Source organism: Paramormyrops kingsleyae, chromosome 7, assembly GCF_048594095.1.
Source record: "Paramormyrops kingsleyae isolate MSU_618 chromosome 7, PKINGS_0.4, whole genome shotgun sequence".
In the NCBI taxonomy this organism is placed as follows: domain Eukaryota; kingdom Metazoa; phylum Chordata; class Actinopteri; order Osteoglossiformes; family Mormyridae; genus Paramormyrops; species Paramormyrops kingsleyae.
Genome location: NC_132803.1, coordinates 30,098,928 through 30,119,341, shown reverse-complemented (window position 1 = coordinate 30,119,341; position 20,414 = coordinate 30,098,928). Strand labels below are relative to the sequence as shown.

The following is a 20,414-nucleotide window of genomic DNA, read 5'->3' as shown; positions in this document are numbered from 1 at the left end:
ATTTACAGATCACCATCAACAGCCTGCTTCATGTGGCCCACTGTGTGCCAGTCAGAAGGTGTGAACTTGCTTGTTATGGGGGGGGGGGGGAGGTGTGTGTGAATGTGTGCCCACTGATGCTTTTTGCTGTACAGTTTAATAATGGCTTAAGCATATCTTTGACCATTAGTTTTGCACCTATAGTGAAAACAACGAAAGCTTCGACATAAGAATTCGCGTATACAAGTCAGTAGAACGTACAATATCGGCCACCAAAAAAAAAAATTATTAATGGATAATAATGTGTCAGTATCGAGGAAAGGTGAATTCAATGTCATGGTAAATAGCATATTAATGGTTGTCATATTTTCATATTCATATGTACCTGGCTCGTGTCTATTGGCTAATCTACGACATTGACGACGAAGTCCAGCAAACCTTCCCCTGCTGCCAACATGCATTTCACCAAAATGAAAACATACGGACCTTAACATAGAAATCCTGGTAAGCTAATGGTAGAAAAAGCTGTGTGCGATGGCATCTTAAATTGCAAAGCTTTTTGCTTCTGCAATAGAGACGAGTTTATTATTAATTTTAAAAATCACGGTAGAAACAATACTATATATAAAAACAATTTGGAATGAAAATCAGGCAAAACAAAGGACAGTCGTCACTTAGTATTTTTACTGTCCTGCTTTAACCCTATAATACTGTTTTTACGTATTTGAAAAACATGTTAGAGTGTCTTAATCGCATTGATTTGGTTTTCTTTTCGTTTCGTGGCCCCTGGCTGTATTATGGGATATAAATCTGCCGCTGTCAGCCGACCGCCGATTTATTAACGCCTTCAGCGGAGACGGAGAGACACGCAGCCGATGCCCAGCCATGGGGGGCGACCCTTCTGGCTCGGTACACGTGGCAAACGGCAGCCGCGAGACGCGGGGCTGTGGGCGCGGAGCATTGTGGGACGGAGGCGGCCTTTCCAGCGGAGACAGTCCGAGATCCGGAGACTAAATACTGGTACTGGGGCGGGGAGGCGGGGGTGAAGAGTCCAGAGAGACGCCGCACAGGGTGGAAGCGTGACGCCGACTGCAAGCGATGGGGCAGGACGTTTTAATGAGCGCCGCCGAAGACGTGGCCGACCAGGTAAAGGCGTGGGGGGTCTGACGGGCTGCTGAGGGGGGAGACGGGAGCGGGAGTGTGGCAAGGGCTCGGGAAGCCGGTACAGGGGTGGCCGCGGCTGGGGGTGATTAACCGGGCCTTCGCGGGAGACCCGTACTGCTCAGCTGGCGTCTGTCCGCCCCTGAGCACTACGCTCACTCAGCTGGGCGCCGGGCAACGCAGCCTGCTGCTCGGCAAGCTTTAAGTTAATTTCATTGCGCCTTTTTGTTTGAATTTGACACTTGTTGTGGGGCGATTTCTAATTAAAATAAATCGGCAGCTAGCTGTAAAAATCCTGTTACCTGTTGAGTAAAATATTAACATGGCTGGCAGCTTTACAGACCTGACTCGTAATCTGAAGATTTGTGCTAGATGGGTAAATAACTGGTAATCCTATCAATGTCCTTGTCCCCTGACCAGCATGCTTAGCAGAACCGCTACTTGGGGGGTGAAAAGTTTGTTAGTCCAGAGACTGATTGGGCTTCTTAGTTAACCCGAAAATATTTTTTTTTTCGTCGTGCCTAATGGAAACTTAACTAGGTAACCGGTTATTTGCCTTAAAAATTATCGAATGCACTGCTAACAGTGACAGTTCAACCAGATGTCTGTCTGTGTTGCGAAGTACAGATAGTTCAGATCGACAATCAGCAAGATTCCTTTTCCTCTCTAAAAAAAATGACCTCTTACTTCAGGGGGACTTGCATAACTTCCTTGCTGACAAACCTCTGACATTGAGCTTTAAAGTCCAGTACCTCAAGAAAATGCTGTTTGGGAAATTTTATCGTCACAGACTTGTTTTGTGTACACAATGTCCATATAGAGGCAAATCGAGAGTGCAATGAAACAAAGTAATTGGCAGGTATTGGTGTAATTGTTAAATAATCTATCTCATTCCAAGATTTGTGTTAATCCAGTGATTGCTCCATGCTCACACAAAGATTTTTAAAAATCCTTGATACCTTTCTGCATTGACAGCATTGACTTCTCAGGCATTTGGTATAGAGCTAATTTACACGTCAACAATATGTTGACATTATATTCCCAGCAGTATGGGTCTTGTGTGTGTTTGAAGCCCTGGAGAACCTCTTCATGAAGAACCTCTTTCTAATGCCACAGGTGGTACTATCAAAGGTCACGCCTTTCCCAGCATTACCAGCCCAGTTTTTAGTCACCATGGCCCTGTGATTAAATTAAGTATAATGCTAAGTTTTCTCTCAATCCTTCCATGGGGGGAAAAATACAGCCAGTATGTAAAAGATCTGACACATGTTCAGTCCCCTGTGTTTTGGATCAGCTGTGCCTCTCTGGACGTAACTGGATCCCTTCTACACTTTTCCTGCTCTATATGGGGACAGAGGTCATATATTTCAGTTCAGGTTACCCTCCCAAGTGCATAGATAAGATTGTGTGCAAAAACTCGGAAGCCCATACCGTTGTGTATGAATGAAGATCTTAATCTTCCTGCTGTAGATTTTGGGGCTCCCGCTGTGATGTAATCGCAGACCCCTGCCCTACCTCACCTGCGGTTATTGACTTATTGCCATCAAGGGAGGAAAGTCCGCAGTGTTGTGAAGGCACAGTCCAGGGATGGCCTGTTTCTGTTTACCTTCTCTGCCCACCCTTGTTTGTCTTGGTTTAGAAGCAAATGAGGCACATTGTTTCTATGGAGATGCTAAGCAGCATCGTAAAGTACATGTGCCTTTTTCATCTGGGAATCTGATCGCAACATTTTCACAACAGTTGTGTGGGATCCTTCAGTTTCTCTTCTTTCTCTGTGCTGTTGATATCAAACAGAGATTGAGACCTATCCTCTGCCCCTTTTCACCAGCCATATCTATTTTGTCCACTTCTGCTTCATGTAGAGATTTGTAAAATTATTTTGAGATTTTGGGAGCAGCACCGAAACAAAATGCTAAAAACAGGGGCTAATGTTGGTCATGACCAGAAGTGACATTTAAAAGATGGATGTACTTGTATGGTTATTGTAACAGTATACAGCTAAGTTCAATCCAATTCATTTTCATATAGTGCCTTTCAAAATAGTGTCGCCCCAAGTTACGTTACATGGGTGTGTTCATCAAAAATTCTGAAAACTGTTTATAAGATTAAAAGCTTGATAAGAAGAAGATGCCTTTCTTATGAAGGGGGAGGTGGGGCTTAGGGCGAAGGTTAATCAAACTTTGTCACAGACTAGTAAACAAAAGTAGTGATATATCCTTCCTCAGATCCACATAAACAAAGAGAAAAAGCAAACTTGCTTTAAAATGTAATTCAATATCCTTAGACCTGACATTTCATGGAATGCTGTGAATGAATGAAAATGAGCATGTTGATGAACTACGACTGGATCTATCTAACTTTTATGAACACATGCACAAACTTGCAGCAGCTCCTCAGGTGCACTCTAATTGGTCTCCTGCAATCCTATTCACATGCAGTTTCTTGAGCTCTGATTGGCTGCCAAGGCTTGGAAATGATGATGTGGTGGATTTGGTGGGAGGGGCCAGTTCCAAATGAAGCTTTTTGTGGAGGACTAGTTTGAGTTAATCTGTCAGCTGGGTTGGTAGTTCTATCCCAGCTAACCACTATTCTTAAAACGGTTTGTCAAAACTTGCTCAGTGTTTCCCTCAGAAAATGTTCTTGACCTAAATATCAGGGAATGATGAGTTTGGATCTGAAACAGCAGAAAATAAATTAGATTTAAATTTAGATTAGGCCTGCTTTAAATACAGCATATGATCTGGGCCAAGCACAAAATTGTACTTTTGTCATACCTTCTTATGCGTGGCTACCATTTTTAGTGTGTGTCAACTCTATAGTTGCACTTGTAATTAATGTAACTTCCATATGTGCTGTCATTCTTCCACACCATGGTTGCATTCTCCCCTGATGCCATGGAACCGGCTCTGGGTGTCAGTTGGAAGAATAGTTGCTTACACACCACAGGAACTTTTTTCCAGAACTAGGACTTTTTTTCTGGAACCAACTTCCGCCTTGTTCCCGCTGCAGGATCTCAGTCCAATTGTAGTTTGTTGTACGTAGTTCCAGAACATATTTTTGGTTCCTACTCTGGATTAAGTATTTTTCATTCAAACACAAACTACTGGGATGGGGCTTATAGCGATTAACATGCTGATTGGTTGACCGAGAGCACCGGCGCTAACTTGGAAGTTACACAGTAGTGCGGCGAAAAGGGATAGAAGTAGTGTAGCAAAAATTGTGCAGATGGAATTATTTTTGTACCTTGATTACATTTAATGCATTAATGATTATCTTTTTGCTTGCATCTCCATATTTCTGCATCAGAAAGTTTTATCAGTACTCAATATACTTTCGTCCAATATTGCTGGTGCAAGCAGTGAAACTTGCCAGTGCTTATTAGCGAATAATGTTGCGTCGTTTTTTTATACTGTGGAAAATGACAAATCGATCTGCTGGCCAGATTTAATAATGAATTATAAGCATGTTGCGGGTCGTATAAATAAAATGCTGTGTCCTGTTTTGAACCGATTTGGGACGCACGATTTATTCCTCCCAATAACTAACAAAACGACTTGTCGTTAAATATCATAAATGTTATAGTTCCTTTTGCAACCCTCAAGAGTGGCCTGGAGCTACGAAAGTTCCCAGTTGAGACGGCCCAGGAGCTGTGTTGAGTGGGAATGCACTGAATGATGGGTAGGTTAACGACTTAAGTCTGGGTTCTCAAGTTTATCTCTTAATTGGACCCCCTCTTTTTTTTTCTTCCCATCGCCCAGGTTCCTCCAGCAGCACAGCTGATTGCTGTTGGAGGGCTTTGATGATTAATCAGTTAAATTTGATGGCCTGGTCATGGCAGATATTGACGTGATCTACTTAAGATGGTGCTCGGAACCCCAGTACACAGGAGTATTCCAAGTGACCCAAAAACAAGGCTTCTTATGGAAAGTGCCTCCTGAGGCAGCCCCGGTGTGGACAGACACCCATGCGTATCCTAGCAACAGTCCATTAAAACTCTCCCAAGGTTTTTGGTCATAAATGGCTCGAAAAGAATTAGGCGCTGCCCGCCTGTCCTCCACTGTCCCACATAAGTGCTTCATTACGATGTGATGCACCTTCATGCAGTACATCTCAGAGAGGTTCTTTGTTGGATTTGGAATTATCTGTAGGACATTATTTCTGATCTCGCAATTTAAATGCAGTCCTGAGCTGCATATTGACATTTTGGTCAACGATGGACCGCATCTATGACACTGGTCTTGGTCTCATCAGATTGTAGTGGAGCTGAAAAATCCCTGTCGCCTAGCGACGTTGTAGCCTCAACATAGTGCCGTGGATTCCTCACGTTTGTGGAGATGCAGGTGTAAACAAACCTACTGCGCTGCCAGTCTTATAAAAGTATAGCACGAATGTTTATGGTACAGTGCATAATACTTGATAATGATAACTATCACTGGTTTATGCATGTACTATACTGTACTTTGAGTATACTCTTGCACAATGACAAAATCACCTAACAACTCATATCTCAGAATGTATCTCCTTCATTAAGTGGTGCATGACTGTGATTTTCTTAATGGCTACATTTCATCTTTTAGCTTTGCAAAAGTTCATATGCTCTTAGCAGCAGTGTCCTCGAAGTGTTGTTTTTTTTGTGCCTCGTCTGTCCTTCACTGGTTGATGTAACGGTTTTAAAATGAGAACATCTAGGACCCTTCTTAGGTATTTGCCATTGAATCCATTGCTTTATCAAAGCTAGTTCTGACAGATTAGATGCATCATGCAAGTTGGGCATTCATTAAGATTTCTCTCTGATAATGACATGTGGTCTATCTGAGCAAAGTGCTGCGTTTCCTCAGCAACCAAAAAGCCTTGACAGCAAATGAACTCTCAAATAACTCGCTCTGAGGCCGCGCACTGTGAACAGTCACTGGGTACCTTTCAACCCTGATCGCTTGTCCCACGCCGGTCACGTCTGATGCGAATCCAGCATTAAACTCGCATGCACGATTCTGTGATGATTCGTTTGGTTTAGGCTCATTCGTATCAATGTCAAGGTTGAGGTTCTGAATTTAAGTGCCTTTGGCAGGAAGTGCCAGAAACATTTACATTACATTTACGGTACCAAGGCCGTGCAGAGACGTTTAAAGGGGCGGGTGCTCAAAGTTAAAAAAGATAGAACAGGCTGAATAACAACTCACATTCATGACGAATCTAATATGGAATTATGTGGATATATCCATATTAGATAGTTTTAGTGAAATAAAAGCCCTCCAGAAAAGAAGGGAAAAGTCCTGTAACTTACTTTAAAACATAACATGTTCCCTAAAACAGTGGACAGAGCTACAGACCGCCTTGTAACACCCTTACCCAGTTAGCTAGCAGTTAATGACCACCACTACTTGTGCAGTTCATAAAAGGACAGGTAATGTTTGTCGCGCTGTTGCACAAACAGCACGCTCATTTATTTCAATTCATTTGTTGTTATAGACTATAGTGTGCGCTGTACACCCTATTTACTGTTTTGTTGCAGTCTGCACCTTCCAATTAATTTGCCTGCTTCTCCTCCAGCTCCGCATCACCCAGCCTGCAGAAAATGCGCGTACACTTTGCGAGCTCGTACCCGGCTCGTAACGAGCGCGCTCTGCCCTCAAGGGCGAGCATTGGTTAATGGCAGTCATGTGACTGATGCAAGCCAGATCCTTTTATTTAGCAAAATTGAGATTAATAGTTACATTTTTTTGTTGAGGGGCAAAGACAGGGCTCCATACGCACATACACATAAAAAAAAAAAAAAAACCCAAGAAAAGGGCACTTGAGGCATCCTGGAGGAAAGGGGCGGGTGCTCAAGCACCCTCCGCCCCCCCCTCTGCACGTGCCTGCCAGGTACAAGTGTAAGCAGTGTTGGAGCAGGAGCTCAGGAGCTCCACAAGCAAAGGTATCATAGCTTGGACTACCTTATCATGATTTCATATTTGTTCCCCATGGCTGCCTTTCACGTCTGAGTAACCTTGGTGTTCATCCATCTGTTCGTTAAGTCCTTGCGGGAACATTCTGTAAATGTCAGCAGACCATGGCAGGCAGGGCCTCACGCTAATGTCACCTGAGCAGTCTTCCCTTACAAGACTTGCTTATTGATGCTAATATCTGGGAGAAAAGCAAACGCAAGGGCAGCGAGAGAGCCTGAGCATCGCATGCAGAGAGCTCCTTTGTTAGGGGAAGAATGTCCTTTAGCTAACATGCAAATATATTAGGAGCAGCAAGGTGATGCACTGGTTAGCACTGTTGCCTCACACCACTGGGACCAGGGTTCGAGTCTCTGCCATGACTCAATATGTGTGGGTTTTGCATGCTTCCCCCCCCCCCCCATATCGTTGTGGGGTTTCCTCCAGATACTCTGGTTTCCCCCCCCACAGTCCCATGGGTTTTGCCTATAGGCGTCTGTGTGTGTGTGTGTGTGTGTGCCTTGCAATGGGTTGGTGCCCCATCCTGCCTTGCGCCTGCCTTGTTCCCTGCCTTCCGAAATGGTTGTGCTCCGGACCCCCCCATGACCCTGAGAAGGGCAAGCGGTAATAGAACATGGATGGATGAATGCCAAATGTATTAGTCTAAACTAGACTGATTTTACTAAAAGTGCCTGAGGTAAAAGGATAAAACGTTGGCCTAACATGCGAGTCTGGTTGTTGCATCGACTCCGGAAGCCGATTAATCAGATTTGAGCATCAAGCTTCCTGTCCTTTCAGTTCCTGCGTGTGACGAAGCAGTACCTGCCCCACCTGGCGCGCCTCTGCCTTATCAGTACCTTCCTGGAAGACGGCATCCGCATGTGGTTCCAGTGGAACGAGCAGAGAGACTACATCGAGAGCACCTGGAACTGCGGCTACTTTCTGGCCACGTGCTTCGTGCTCCTCAACCTCTTGGGCCAGCTAGGTGAGGTGGGGTCAAAAGATGGCTTGGGGAGAAAATTGCCCCAAAAAAAGCTCTCCTTCTCAAGTTGACAAGATGTTAGTTTGCTGTGGGGTATTAAACTAGTGGTCAAGGACATCTGGTTGTGGGTGTGAATCCCAGAAGATGCCCTGCTGTGGTACCTTTCAAGAAAATGCTTCACCTGCATCGCTCCAGATTCAGGAGCCCAGTTTCATAAATGTCATGGAAGCAGATTGTGCAATAAATGCATAGTTGTGGTTTCTGAGCTATGAGTTCAGGGTTGTTAGTCCTTTTATTAGTTCTTTTAACCTGTCCAATGGGGCCATACTATACAGCTGTTTTTAAGCCTCACTGTTCTGGCTTTGAGGCTGAAACTCCGACCAGATGGCAGTGGAGCAAAGAGGTTTTGGGTGCAGTGGCTCCTTCATCACCCTCTAGATACAGCAGCCTTTGTAGATGTCCGGCAGAGTGGTCCTAGCAATCTTCTCTGCTCTTTCATTAACCTGCTGGAAGGACTGGTGTGTTTCCTGGATCCAAACCAGTTTGCGAGGCACCACAGAGACTGTCCTCACTGTCTCTTTAGCAAAACCAATTTTTTGATGAAAGTACCAAAAAAAATTTGCTTTGAGTTTTGAGCCTTTTGCTCATAAATCCAGCTCTTTTAATAATATGACTCGAAGTGTTGCGTTGAGAACTGGCCAACATTAACAGGAAGTTGCATCTGGCTCTTCATTGCTGTGGCATTTGTGCATTAACCCTTGAGGGTGACGGTGAAACTGAGCTGAACCTTTCTCACTGACAGGTGGCTGCGTCCTGGTTCTCAGTAGGAATTTTGTACAGTATGCCTGCTTTGGGCTGTTTGGGATCATAGCTCTACAGGTAAGTCCAGACTTCAGTGCCCTGTATGCTTCCAGCCATTCTCCCCGTGTGTTTTTAGCTAAGAAAATAGTGTTTATTGTGTCATTTTTCTTCCTTAGACTGTTGCCTACAGCATTCTGTGGGACCTTAAATTCTTGATGAGGTGAGTTTTGTGATTCTTTTTCAGGGTGCGGAGAAGTTCTTCTTGATCCTACAGATAACTGCTTTTCTACAGCATGGAAACTAAGCTTCTTAAGACAAATATGAAATTAGGCTTTAACTACAGAGCAATTCCTTGCAAAGGTCCATTTGACATCTTCCATAACGCTGATAAAATGCTATGTATTTCTGACGTAAATTTAATATATAGATTTTTTGTATATTCGACCGAAGAGTTTGTATGAAAAGATATTCAAATTGACACACTGATGCTAAAAGTAGGTGATTTGGTCATTTTTATTGGGGGGGGGGGGGGGGAGTCACGCCCCTGACCACACACAACCAATCCACATACACATACAAGCAAACTGAACGCCTTCCAAACCACAGTTGCTGCATATCTAATTACATGAGGGGAAGAAAAGCCTACAACAATTGGAAATTTTAAATTATAACATATGGTCAAATTGTTTTTCCTCTTTGCCATTTTCTCCTCACACATTCAGCATATAAGCAGAGCTGCTGGCCTTAACTTGTGCCTCTCTCCCCTTCTTGCGTTGGGTCTCACCAACTCAGATCTCGCGGGAGCAGTCTTGTAGAAATCGCTGCACGTGGGGGAGTGCGGATGAAAAATTTGCAGGTCTGGGAATTTAGGTAGCACTAACTAGTGTTGGGCGGTATACCGGTTCATACCGAAAAACTTTTTTTATTATTGTTATGATATGAATTTTTCTTATACCGCAATATTGGTATAAATATCCTACACAATGTTCGGAAAGTGGCACAGCTGGAAACTGTTTAAGGGGGGAACTTTTTCACTGCTGCACCGCTTAAATTGTACCGCGAAAGATCAGAAACGGAAGATATAGCTGACGCTGGGGTTGTCAAAAAATCTGTTCTCAGATACTAATCGGTATTAAAAATTAGTATCTGATTAGATACTCATTTTCACCATTATTGATACCAACAGTGTGGTTTCCACCTCATTCGCCACACTTCACACAGCACCACTACAGCGCACACACGCACACACACTTGCGCAGCCCCTGCCCTCCTCTCAATAGCCGCTGAACGCTTTTGCGCTGGTTAACACACACGCATACCGATTTGGCCGAACATGGCATATGCTGCAGTTGAAGGCACTTAGCAAGCTGCTTTAGTTAAAAAAAAAAATAAGTGCCATTTGGAAGTATTTTGCAGACGAGCATGGAAAGGCTAAATGTGTCGATAAGCCTCTATGCAAACAGTGCTACAAAGTTGTGGCGACGAAGTCAAGTAGCACGTCAAACCTGGCGAAGTATCTTAAAGACCGACATCCCGGTCCTTATGAGAAATTTCGCAATGTCAGTAAAGCTCACGTTCCAGCAACACTGAAATCAAAAATGTTTCACTTGGCCGGCGCACACCTTAACATAGCCGTTTATTTATAAGCAGTTAGCCAACAAACACGTTAGCCGTATGTTATCATTAAGGTAGCGGATAATAATAAAATAATATAGTTAACGTGGGAACAATGCAAAAACGTTAAACAAAAACGCGTCTTGTAAAATGTGGTAATCGCCCAGCCATTCTTTAAAAAAAAATACCGTTGTATACCGTGACACCGATATAACTTTGAAAAATACCGTGATATACATTTTTGGTCATACCGCCCAGCTCTACCGCTAACCGCGAAGATGCTTACAATGCAGGCAGTGCTCCCTCTGCTGGGGAGTGTAGGGTGGGGCCAGGGTAACAAGGGGGATGCATTTTTAAAATTTAGCTAACATTTAGGGTGGCATCTCACCTCGAATCGCCTCCTTGATACTAAGCTTGTCCCTGCTCTGAGGCATTTTGTTTGTACATCCATAATGCTGGAAATGCCCTATACGCCATCCTTAACTAGTTGGTGTTCTGTGTCTGTTAAGTGCATTTCTTGTTTTCTGAGCCTTTTCTTTAAGGCCCGTCTGCACCCATCTTCTAACTCTATACCATGTTGCTCTTCAGGAACCTGGCCCTCGGTGGCGGGCTTCTACTGCTGCTCGCGGAGTCGCGTTCGGAGGGCAAGAGCATGTTTGCAGGGGTGCCCTCCATGGGCGAGAGCTCCCCCAAGCAGTACATGCAGCTGGGGGGCCGTGTGCTCCTGGTGCTCATGTTCATGACCTTGCTGCACTTAGACGCCAGCTTCTTCTCCGTAAGTACCTCCTACCCTCAAATACTAGAGCTTCGCTTACAGAAGGCAGGAACAATGAAGCATTGACAGTCACTTTGGGTGGGATTAGTGTGTGCTGTCAATCATCAGAACTGGTCTCTGATTGGCAGCACTTGCCCAATAATCCCACCCACTCGGGGCTTCCTACACTTCATTCTATTTTCTGCCACAGCTGATATTTTAAACTGTTATTTCTGTTTTATTTTTGTTTACCAATATATACTGAGTTTATTAGGTGCACCTGCTTTTTAACACACAGCTAGCTTCTCCAAACAGCGAATCATGCGTCTGCAACTGAATACGTGCAGCACGCAAGCGATTCAGTTACTTTGCAGCTGAGCGTTAGCATGGCTAAGACACGTGATCCCAGTTATTTTAAACGTGGAATGATTGCTGGCTACAGATCTCAGAAACAGCCACCATACTGGGATCTTGATGCACTGCAGTAGTTTAGGGAAAATGGTGAGATATTAATAATAAAAAAAAAAAAAAAACATCCAGTCAGTGGAGGTTCTGTGGCTTAAAAACACTGCATTAATTAGAGAGGATGGAGAGAACGGCCAGACTCGTTAAATGTAACGGGAGGCGTCAAGATAACCGCAGTGTTGTGTGGAAAGGCATCTCTGAACATATGGCTCATCAACACTTGAAGCAGATCTTGAGATAAGGGAATCCTACCTTGTACTTGATAAAATAACCTATTAAAGTGCAGACTGAGTTTATATAATTTCATTTGGGTGTGTCGGACAGACTGCATTACAAAGTGACCTTAATGAAGGTGTCTTTGGTGATGCAGTCTGTGTCTTGAGCATTCGCATTGACTGACGTGGACATGTGTCACTTTCAATTTCTCCTAATGCCTTTTAATCTTTCTAAAGAAGCGCCTACCTATGTCCACCCACCCCCCTCACACATCCCCAGATCCTACAGAACATGGTGGGTACGGCCCTGATTATCCTGGTGGCCATCGGCTTCAAGACCAAGTTGGCTGCCCTCACGCTGGTGGTGTGGCTCTTCGCCATCAACGTCTACTTCAACGCCTTCTGGACGGTGCCGGCCTACAGGCCTATGCACGACTTCCTCAAATACGACTTCTTCCAGACCACCTCCGTCATCGGGGGCCTGCTGCTGGTGGTGGCACTGGGGCCAGGAGGCGTGTCCATGGACGAGAAGAAGAAAGAGTGGTGAGCCAAATCCAGCCCTGCCTTCCTGGGGACAGCAGGACCTCTGCGTTCCATGAAGACTCCTCCCGGCATCGTTTGACCAGCTACTGTCCTTTTTTTTTTTTTTTTTTTTTTTGTTTTTTTTTTAGTTTCAAGGTTTTCTTTATGCCTAATTTTTATTTGGTTTTATTAGATAAGGTTGTCCCAGCTTATATTTTTTTTAATACATTGAATTTGTGTGCAATTGTATATAATATATTCCTATACATATTTATATACATATACACACACTCACACAAACTCTGAGATGCCAAGAAAGACTTGTGTATCAGAACTAAGACTGAAGGTGTTCTTAGTGCACATCTCCAGGTGTCAATACTGATGATGGTACCCTCTACAGGATGCAGTGGACGAAGCAACTATAGACATTGAGTATACATTTCTGCAGTAGTCAGTAGAAACTTTCAGAGTTTCTGTAGAGGGAAAGTATACTTCTCTCTATACTCCTTCCTATATGTACTTGTTCTGCTGCTCATGTAAATCCTCTTTAAAACGAAGAACATTTGTTCTTGTGTGGTTGACAGGAGGATAGAAGGGTAGCAGATAGTAATGTGGGAATGTCTCTAATCACAAGGTACTCCTTTGCCCCGTGTGTGACAGAGATGTTCTCTGCCTTAGACAATGGGTCATCCACCCCACAATGTCATTTGCACCTATTCCCTCATAGTCCCAGCTTGTTCTCAAAGCTCCGCCCCTGTTTCCATAGCACCAGGCAATGAGGGAGGGGTTATGTGTAGTTGACTCATTTTGAAATGGTTAAACAAAACTTGATTGGCTTATGAGATGTGATTTTTTTTTTCCATTTACAATTGTAGCTTATTGTCAGCCATTATATAATCTTTCAAGAATTATACTGTCCTTTGTGTTTTTGAGTTTACAGTGTTTGAAATCAGCATCTACAGTCTACAGTGTCATGCAGAACAGGAGAGGTAGTATGTGGTCCTCTGAATTTTGTGTTTCTCAGTGTTTTTGCTCTGTATAACAGTTTAGATATGAAAAACGTAAGTATTTAGATTTTTCAAAAGCTTATTTTTTGCAAATGAGAAAAAAATCAAAATAAAAACGGCAAACCAGTGTGTTTCTTTCTCATTGATTTCTTGACCTGTTCCTCCAATCCCACTCGGCCTGTGTGTGAAGGCTTTTGGATACATCACATGATGCTCTGTTGGAGGTAAGTGAATGGAAGTCTTGTCAATCAAAGCAGTTGTATAAAAGACAGCCTCAACATGACTGAGCACTACGTAGAATATGGAGAGTGGCTGGTGATTATCTTGTAAGGGAGTCTGACTGAGGGTGGTGAGGGAGGTGTCGGCCCAGGTGCAGTGCCGCACCAATAACTGCGGAGTCAGTCTGACTTCAGTTGTTCTGACCCGGTGGGGGGTGCAGTATGATGGCTGTCTATGAGACATATATGCATATAGATGAGTCACCAACGAATTCAAACATAGGCATATGGGTACATTCCCAGTCCAAAGCTTAGGGTACACAGAGATAACATTACCCTTCGAGAGAATAAATGAGATATACAAGAAATAAACACGGCGGCTTAACCAAGTTAGTTAAGCATAATGGCGGCGCCTTATGGTATGTAATGATATCCACAAACAGTGGGTACCTCCATGCTTCAGACGCTGTTAACGAACTATTCTCAGCAGTGTAAGGGATGACACTGCTTAACGTTAATCTATTAAGTAGAGCAAGGCTGCAGAATAATTAATGTAATAAACCCACCAGCTCGGTCCAATGCCAGCATCGCAGTATTATTAAAGTAATCTGGTGAGATTTGGGGTGAACTTCTTCAGGCTGGTGGTAAGGCTGGCCTCTTGGCATTGCAAGCAATCTTTGCTTCCATTTTGGAGATGAGTGTCATCCCAACTTACTGGAAAATGGAACTTGTCCATATCTGAAAAGGGAAGGGTGACCACCTGCATTGTGGCGACTACAGTCAGATAACTCTGCTCTCGGTGCAGGTAGGATCCTTACTAGGGTCATCCTCAATAGGATCTGTGATCACTTGCTTGCCTAACAGTAACCAGAGCAGTCTGGTTTATGCCTAAGAAGCATACCATCGACTGTATCCTGGCTCTGAGGGTTCTCGTCGAGCAGAAACATGAATATCATGTTTCTTTTGGCAATTTTCGTAAAGCATTCGACTCTCGGTTGATCAAGCTGCCCTGTGGGACATCCTGAGACTTTGTGGGATGCTCCTGAAGTTGCTGGACATCATGGCCGGCCTGTACACTGGTACTGTGAATGCTGTGCGGAGTGAAGGCAGAACCTCTGTGTTCTTCCCAGTTGATTCTGGGGTTCGTCAGGGGTGTGTTCTTGCTCCTATTCTGTTCAATGCTTGCATGGACAGGATGTTGGGTAAGGTCATGGGGTCCAGCAGCTTTGGGGCGTGTTGCTGAAGAAATATTCACTGATCTTGACTTTGCCAACGATGCTGTGACCTTCGCAGAGTCAATGGAAGCTCTGATCTGGGCTCTTGAGCGAATGTGTGAAGTCTGAGTGTCTGTGCTTACAAATGTCCAGGATAAAAACCAGGGTCCAGGTCTTTAATGACCTCTGGGCACAGCCCTCAGCACTGTGTCTGTCTACGGAGGGAATGTCGACCGCGTCAAAGGTTCACTCGGCAGCGACATGTCTCTGGTGACTCTTCCTATGAAGTCCACAGACGTAGTGGGAGAACATGATGTCACTGAGAAGGGGTGCGTGGCTCTCAAAATATTTGTAAGAAGACAAAAGTCCAAGTCTTTAGAGTCCTGGTGTTCCAGGTGCTGTTTTTTGTAAGAACTTGTATGTCATGTATTTCGAAAGCGTTGCTGTTTCGGTACATTACACAACGCCATCTGGTGGAATGCACGCTTTATAGCAGGCAGCCTGGATGTGCAACAACACCACCTCATTGAATTAAAAAATTAGTTGTCTGTTAAGGAACTATACACATTTGGAGAAGCAAATAGGAAAGTGTGACCTCCAGGGCCCAATTGGTCAAACTATTTAATCTGGATAAATATTATGTGGATTTTGAAATCCCTTGTTTTGTGTCCAGGATCTGATAATTCATTTTACTTTTATGCTGTTTTTTCAAAGCAACACTAGATTGGATCACTTTTATCCAAATACAGAATTTTCAGGATTACCAAATCCGGTTTACTAGTGCTTTAAATGGAACCCACAGTTGTAAAGAACAACAGGCAAACCGAAAACACCAGTAGCCAAATAGCCATCTTGTTTTAAGAAAACACCACAATAAACAAACATTTTCCATTTCATTTTTAAACAGCCAGATTCCATTTCAATCTCACAAGAATAAATAAATTAATGACTGAAACAAAAAATAATAGTACTCGGAGACTGCAAGACATCAAACACTGTGCACTCTTTGAGATCGATCTCGTGCTGCCTTAAACGTTTGGTGAGGTTGGATGTACAGCCCTTCGAGCAACTTGTCAATTTTGTGCATATGTTGCATGCTGCCTTATCGTTTCCTTTTTAGTGTACTGAAGCCACACTTTTGACCGTTTGCGATCTATGTCGAACACTGCTAGTGCTGTAGTTCTCGAGACCGGTCTTGGTCTCGAGACCGGTCTTGAGACCAATTTTTTGTGGTCTCAGTCTTGTCTTGGTCTCGACTCTATTTGGTCTTGGTCTTGTCTTGGTCTTGACCCTATTTGGTCTCGGTCTTGTCTTGGTCTCGGACATAGCGGTCTCGATGGGATGGGGAAAAAAAGAGAAAACAGCACATCCTCACAGAACAGTATCATTATTAATTTTTTTATCATCTACTTTAAAATCGAGTTTTATAGTCTGTGTGTATCATTGTGATCGTCCTTATTTTTTAACGATAAAAAATCGAGATCGTTTTATCGCCCAGCACTAATAGCATAGTTATAATTCAATTAAATTAGGTATTTTACATTCATTAGAGAGCACGGTCTTGGAGGTGCAAGTCAATCTGGAGGCTCATTCTCTTCAATTCAAAGCAGAGGATCATTACATAGCCGTATTCATAGCTTACCCGAGGCCTCTCTCCCTGGTACTTAATATGAATATCTTTCTGGTACATCCCATCTCTTTCCCCTGGGAGATTTTAAATTAGTGGTGACGTTAGGCACGCGCTATTTTTTTAAACAATTTGCAATTTTACATTAAATGAATAACTGAAGAACGTAACATCACGTAAAATAAATGTGTATTTGGGCTTAACTTTTTTTTTTTTTTTAACAAACCTAGCGAATCTCAACTAAAACAGGCAGATAACCACACCCGTCCTAGCAGATGCTATGTTTAAGAACCGATTTACAGATCCGAAATTTAAAAAACCGAGTGGGTACCCGGTACCGGGTATTTTCAAATTGGTTCTTATTTGGAACCTAATTTCGGTTCCCATCCCTTGTTGGGAAGGAGAAGATACCGTGAAAGAGTGTATGCTGAGCGTGCCAAACCACTTGCACAATACACTACAGAGGAACTGTATGTCTGTTTTCGCTTTGGGAGAGATGACATCAAGTATCATTGGAGACCTTATCAGGCCAAAGTTACAGCACAAAACCCAAAGGAATCATGCTCTGTCTGTGGAGGAACAGTGCATAATTACACTGCACTGTAATGCCTCTGGGACTGTCTACCAGGTTGTTGGTGACAATATGGGAGTGGACAAATCAACTGTTAGTAATGTGGTGAGAGCTGTCTCAGTTGAATTGGCCAGTCTGCTCAATGAATCTGTTTCATTTCCCAAGGATGACCAGATGGCACAAACTAAGCAAAGTTTCTTTCTTTTGGGGAACATGCCTAATACTATTGGTGTCATTGATTGTACTCATGTGCATATTCAAGCACCTCATGAAAGGGAGTGTGGCAGTATGTGAACAGAAAGGAGAGGCACAGATTCAGTATCCAACTTGTGGGCAACGTTGACTTCATCATCACAAACTGTGTTGTGAAGTGGCCAGGGTCTGTCCATGATGCACGTGTCCTGAGGGAGAGCGCACTGTACAGAGAGCTCCAGTCCAACCGACCAAATGGCACAATATTGGGAGACAGTGCTTATCCACTCCTACCATGGCTGATGGCCCCTTTTCCAGTTGCAAACACACCTGAGCAGGCAGGCTTCAACTCTGCACATTACAAAACATGATGCGCAATTGAGCGCTTAAATGGAGTCCTGAAGAGGCGCTTTGCATGCCTTAACTACTTGCGGGTGGAACCCAAGGTGGCATGCAATATAATACTAGCCTGTTTTGCATTTAGTCCAGATTAAAACTGAGATTGGATTAGGTGATCTGATCTGATTTCAGAATCCCTCTTTTCCCTTTGAACAACCCGTTTTCAAGATTCAATCCAATCCGTTACCCAAAATCCCATTGGATTACTTTTGAACAACTGGGCCCAGGTGGAGCACATTAATCTTTTAAAAAGAAAAACTGTTAAAGGTGAGTTTTATAGTTCACAACAAATGGGTGATTCTTAACTGCTGTAAAATGACCAAGAAGTTTGTGTGTTATTTTTAAGTGCAGGCAATAAAGAGCACATGAATGAAACTGTGGCAAATTTGTCTTTATTTCATTTATCTTGGAGGTTGTGAGCAATTGCTATTGAAAATGGATATTTGCAATGATGCCCATGAGAACTCTGCCGTCTCTGACGGCTGCAGCATGGAGGGTTTGCTCTTCCTCTGGTTCAATATGTGCTGCAGCAGGATGGGACTCTTAGTTTACAAGTCAATCCTGTGTAAGTTTGTTGTACATTGTACAATCCCTATAAATCTCTGAGTGGTGGACAGAGCCTGGCCATTTGCTGGGACATTGAATGTCCTCTGTGTGATCCTGACGGTGGTCAGCCCTGATAAGGTACAACACACTGGCAAATACAGCTTTGAATTGGAATGAAGTGTTGATACTGCATAAACGGTGCCTGTTCACATGATCTCCTACTTCATTACAGTGATGGGAACATGAGTTCCATCTAAGAATTCAATGATATTAGTGAGTCCTGCAATATTTATACAATAATTGTCAGGTTCAACACAGTCAACACGTATAGTCCTTCAACACTTGCGTGTTCTCCTTGTTCCCTGGAACCCAGCATAGCTGAGTGGGTTGAGCATGTGGCTCAGAGACTTTTAACCCTCTGGTCATGGGTCTGTTATTAGTTTTTATTGGTTTTGTGTTTAATCCATGTTAGTTACATTCTACTTTGGTTTCCTGATCTTAAGCTTGCCCTGTGTCTAGTCAATTCTGCTCCTGTTTGTTCTTTAATTCTATGTTAATTGTTCTTGGTGTAGTACAATGTGGATCAGTGGATCATCACCCTCATTCCTCACCCTGCACCATGCCACACCACCGTGACAATAATACGTAAAAACACTGAAATGTGGTCTGACACCTGGTGACTGGAAATTGGAACCAGGTGGTTTTACTATCAAGGTGAGGCTGAGTGCTGGAAACCAGGGTTGGGCGTGGTGAAGTTTCCATAATAGAACAAAAACCTAATTCTTGTCATTCAACCGGACAACCAGACAAAGTTAGAAGATGGATGGATGGATGGATCAGATGGAAAATATTGGTTACATCAAAGGACATCACATTTCATAGTGTCCAGTGTAGGTTTCTCATTATTTCATTTAATAATAATTATGATAATTCATAATAATTTCAACTAAGTTAAGAATGAAAAATAATCATTCTTGGTTAAAACTATCACTCATTGTATGTAAATGAAACTTTACTGATCCCAGGGAAACATCCATCCATCCATCCATCCATTTACTTCCGCTTATCCGAGGTTGGGTCACGGGGGCAGCAGTCTCAGCAGGGAAACCCAGACTTCCCTCTCCCCGGCCACTTCCTCCAGCTCCTCTGGGGGGATCCCGAGGCGTTCCCAGGCCAGCCGAGAGACATAGTCCCTCCAGCGTGTCCTGGGTCTTCCCCGGGGCCTCCTCCCAGTGGGACATGCCCGGAACACCTCACCAGGGAGGCGTCCAGGAGGCATCCTAATCAGATGCCCAAGCCACCTCATCTGGCTCCTCTCGATGCGGAGGAGCAGCGGCTCTACTCTGAGTCCCTCCCGAATGACCGAGCTCCTCACCCTATCTCTAAGGGAGAGCCCAGCCACCCTGCGGAGGAAACTCATTTCGGCCGCTTGCACTCGCGATCTCGTTCTTTCGGTCACTACCCACAGCTCGTGACCATAGGTGAGGGTAGGAACGTAGATTGACCGGTAAATCGAGAGCTTTGCCTTTTGGCCACGACAGACCAATGCAGCGCCCCCGCATCACTGATCCCAGGGAAACATTATTGAATAAATCATGGCACCCGCTCCAGCTGCCACCATGGCTGAAAAAACGTCGCTAAAGGAAAATGCTGCTATTGGCTGCCCTTCACATGACGTAGTGATTTAGTGCCATTCAGAGTGCCCTCCTGCATGTGAGTAACAGGGATATGAAACGGTACCGTTCGCGAAGATATTTGCCGGCGGATGGCAATGTCTAACCGGAGAATAAATTCCTCTTCTATGTCGACCATCTCTTGAAAAATGAGCGCGCCAAATCAAACTGTAGCACTGACCGCAGTCCTGCCCTGTAAACTCCAATTTTCTGTCAGCTAAACCCATGCATTGGTAAATTAAATTCAGAGCATTAGTTGCCATGGTGACTGAGTGAAGCTCAATCTAATCCCAAATTTTAGAATGGAGATTGATCAGGTTTATACTACTGGTGTGAGATTACGCACTAAACCCGCTTTCATTCCAGAAATGACCCCCTAGGAAGCAGTGCTGACTTTCCTCACGTTAGGCAGGGAAAGTCCCTGCTGCAGCGCTCTTCCTCCTGTGCCTGCTGGCTGTTATTACTCACTCAACAGGTTCCTCCGCTTCTAGTGCATTGCCGGCGAAATGGGCGGGCAGCTTCCCGTCAAGCTTGATTATTTACAATAATT

General features: G+C 43.9%; 1 protein-coding gene across 1 annotated transcript; it reads left to right on the top strand.

Annotated features, from left to right (window-relative positions):
* Window positions 1-838: 838 nt before the first annotated feature.
* On the top strand, window positions 839-13,551 carry surf4 (surfeit 4). Its single transcript, XM_023811123.2, has 6 exons — window positions 839-1,125; window positions 7,863-8,049; window positions 8,849-8,925; window positions 9,024-9,067; window positions 11,050-11,236; window positions 12,176-13,551. The coding sequence occupies exons 1-6, from the start codon at window positions 1,078-1,080 to the stop codon at window positions 12,440-12,442; spliced, it is 810 nt and encodes a 269-aa protein (XP_023666891.1). The 5' UTR covers window positions 839-1,077; the 3' UTR covers window positions 12,443-13,551.
* Window positions 13,552-20,414: the final 6,863 nt, after the last annotated feature.

What these genes read in the sequence shown, in the direction of transcription:
- surf4 (XM_023811123.2), top strand. Translation starts at nt 1,078, where the DNA reads ATGGGGCAGGACGTTTTAATGAGCGCCGCCGAAGACGTGGCCGACCAG. An exon ending in TTGGGATCATAGCTCTACAG is followed by an intron (nt 8,926 to 9,023) that starts GTAAGTCCAGAC and finishes TTTCTTCCTTAG; the next exon opens with ACTGTTGCCTACAGCATTCT. An exon ending in GACCTTAAATTCTTGATGAG is followed by an intron (nt 9,068 to 11,049) that starts GTGAGTTTTGTG and finishes GTTGCTCTTCAG; the next exon opens with GAACCTGGCCCTCGGTGGCG.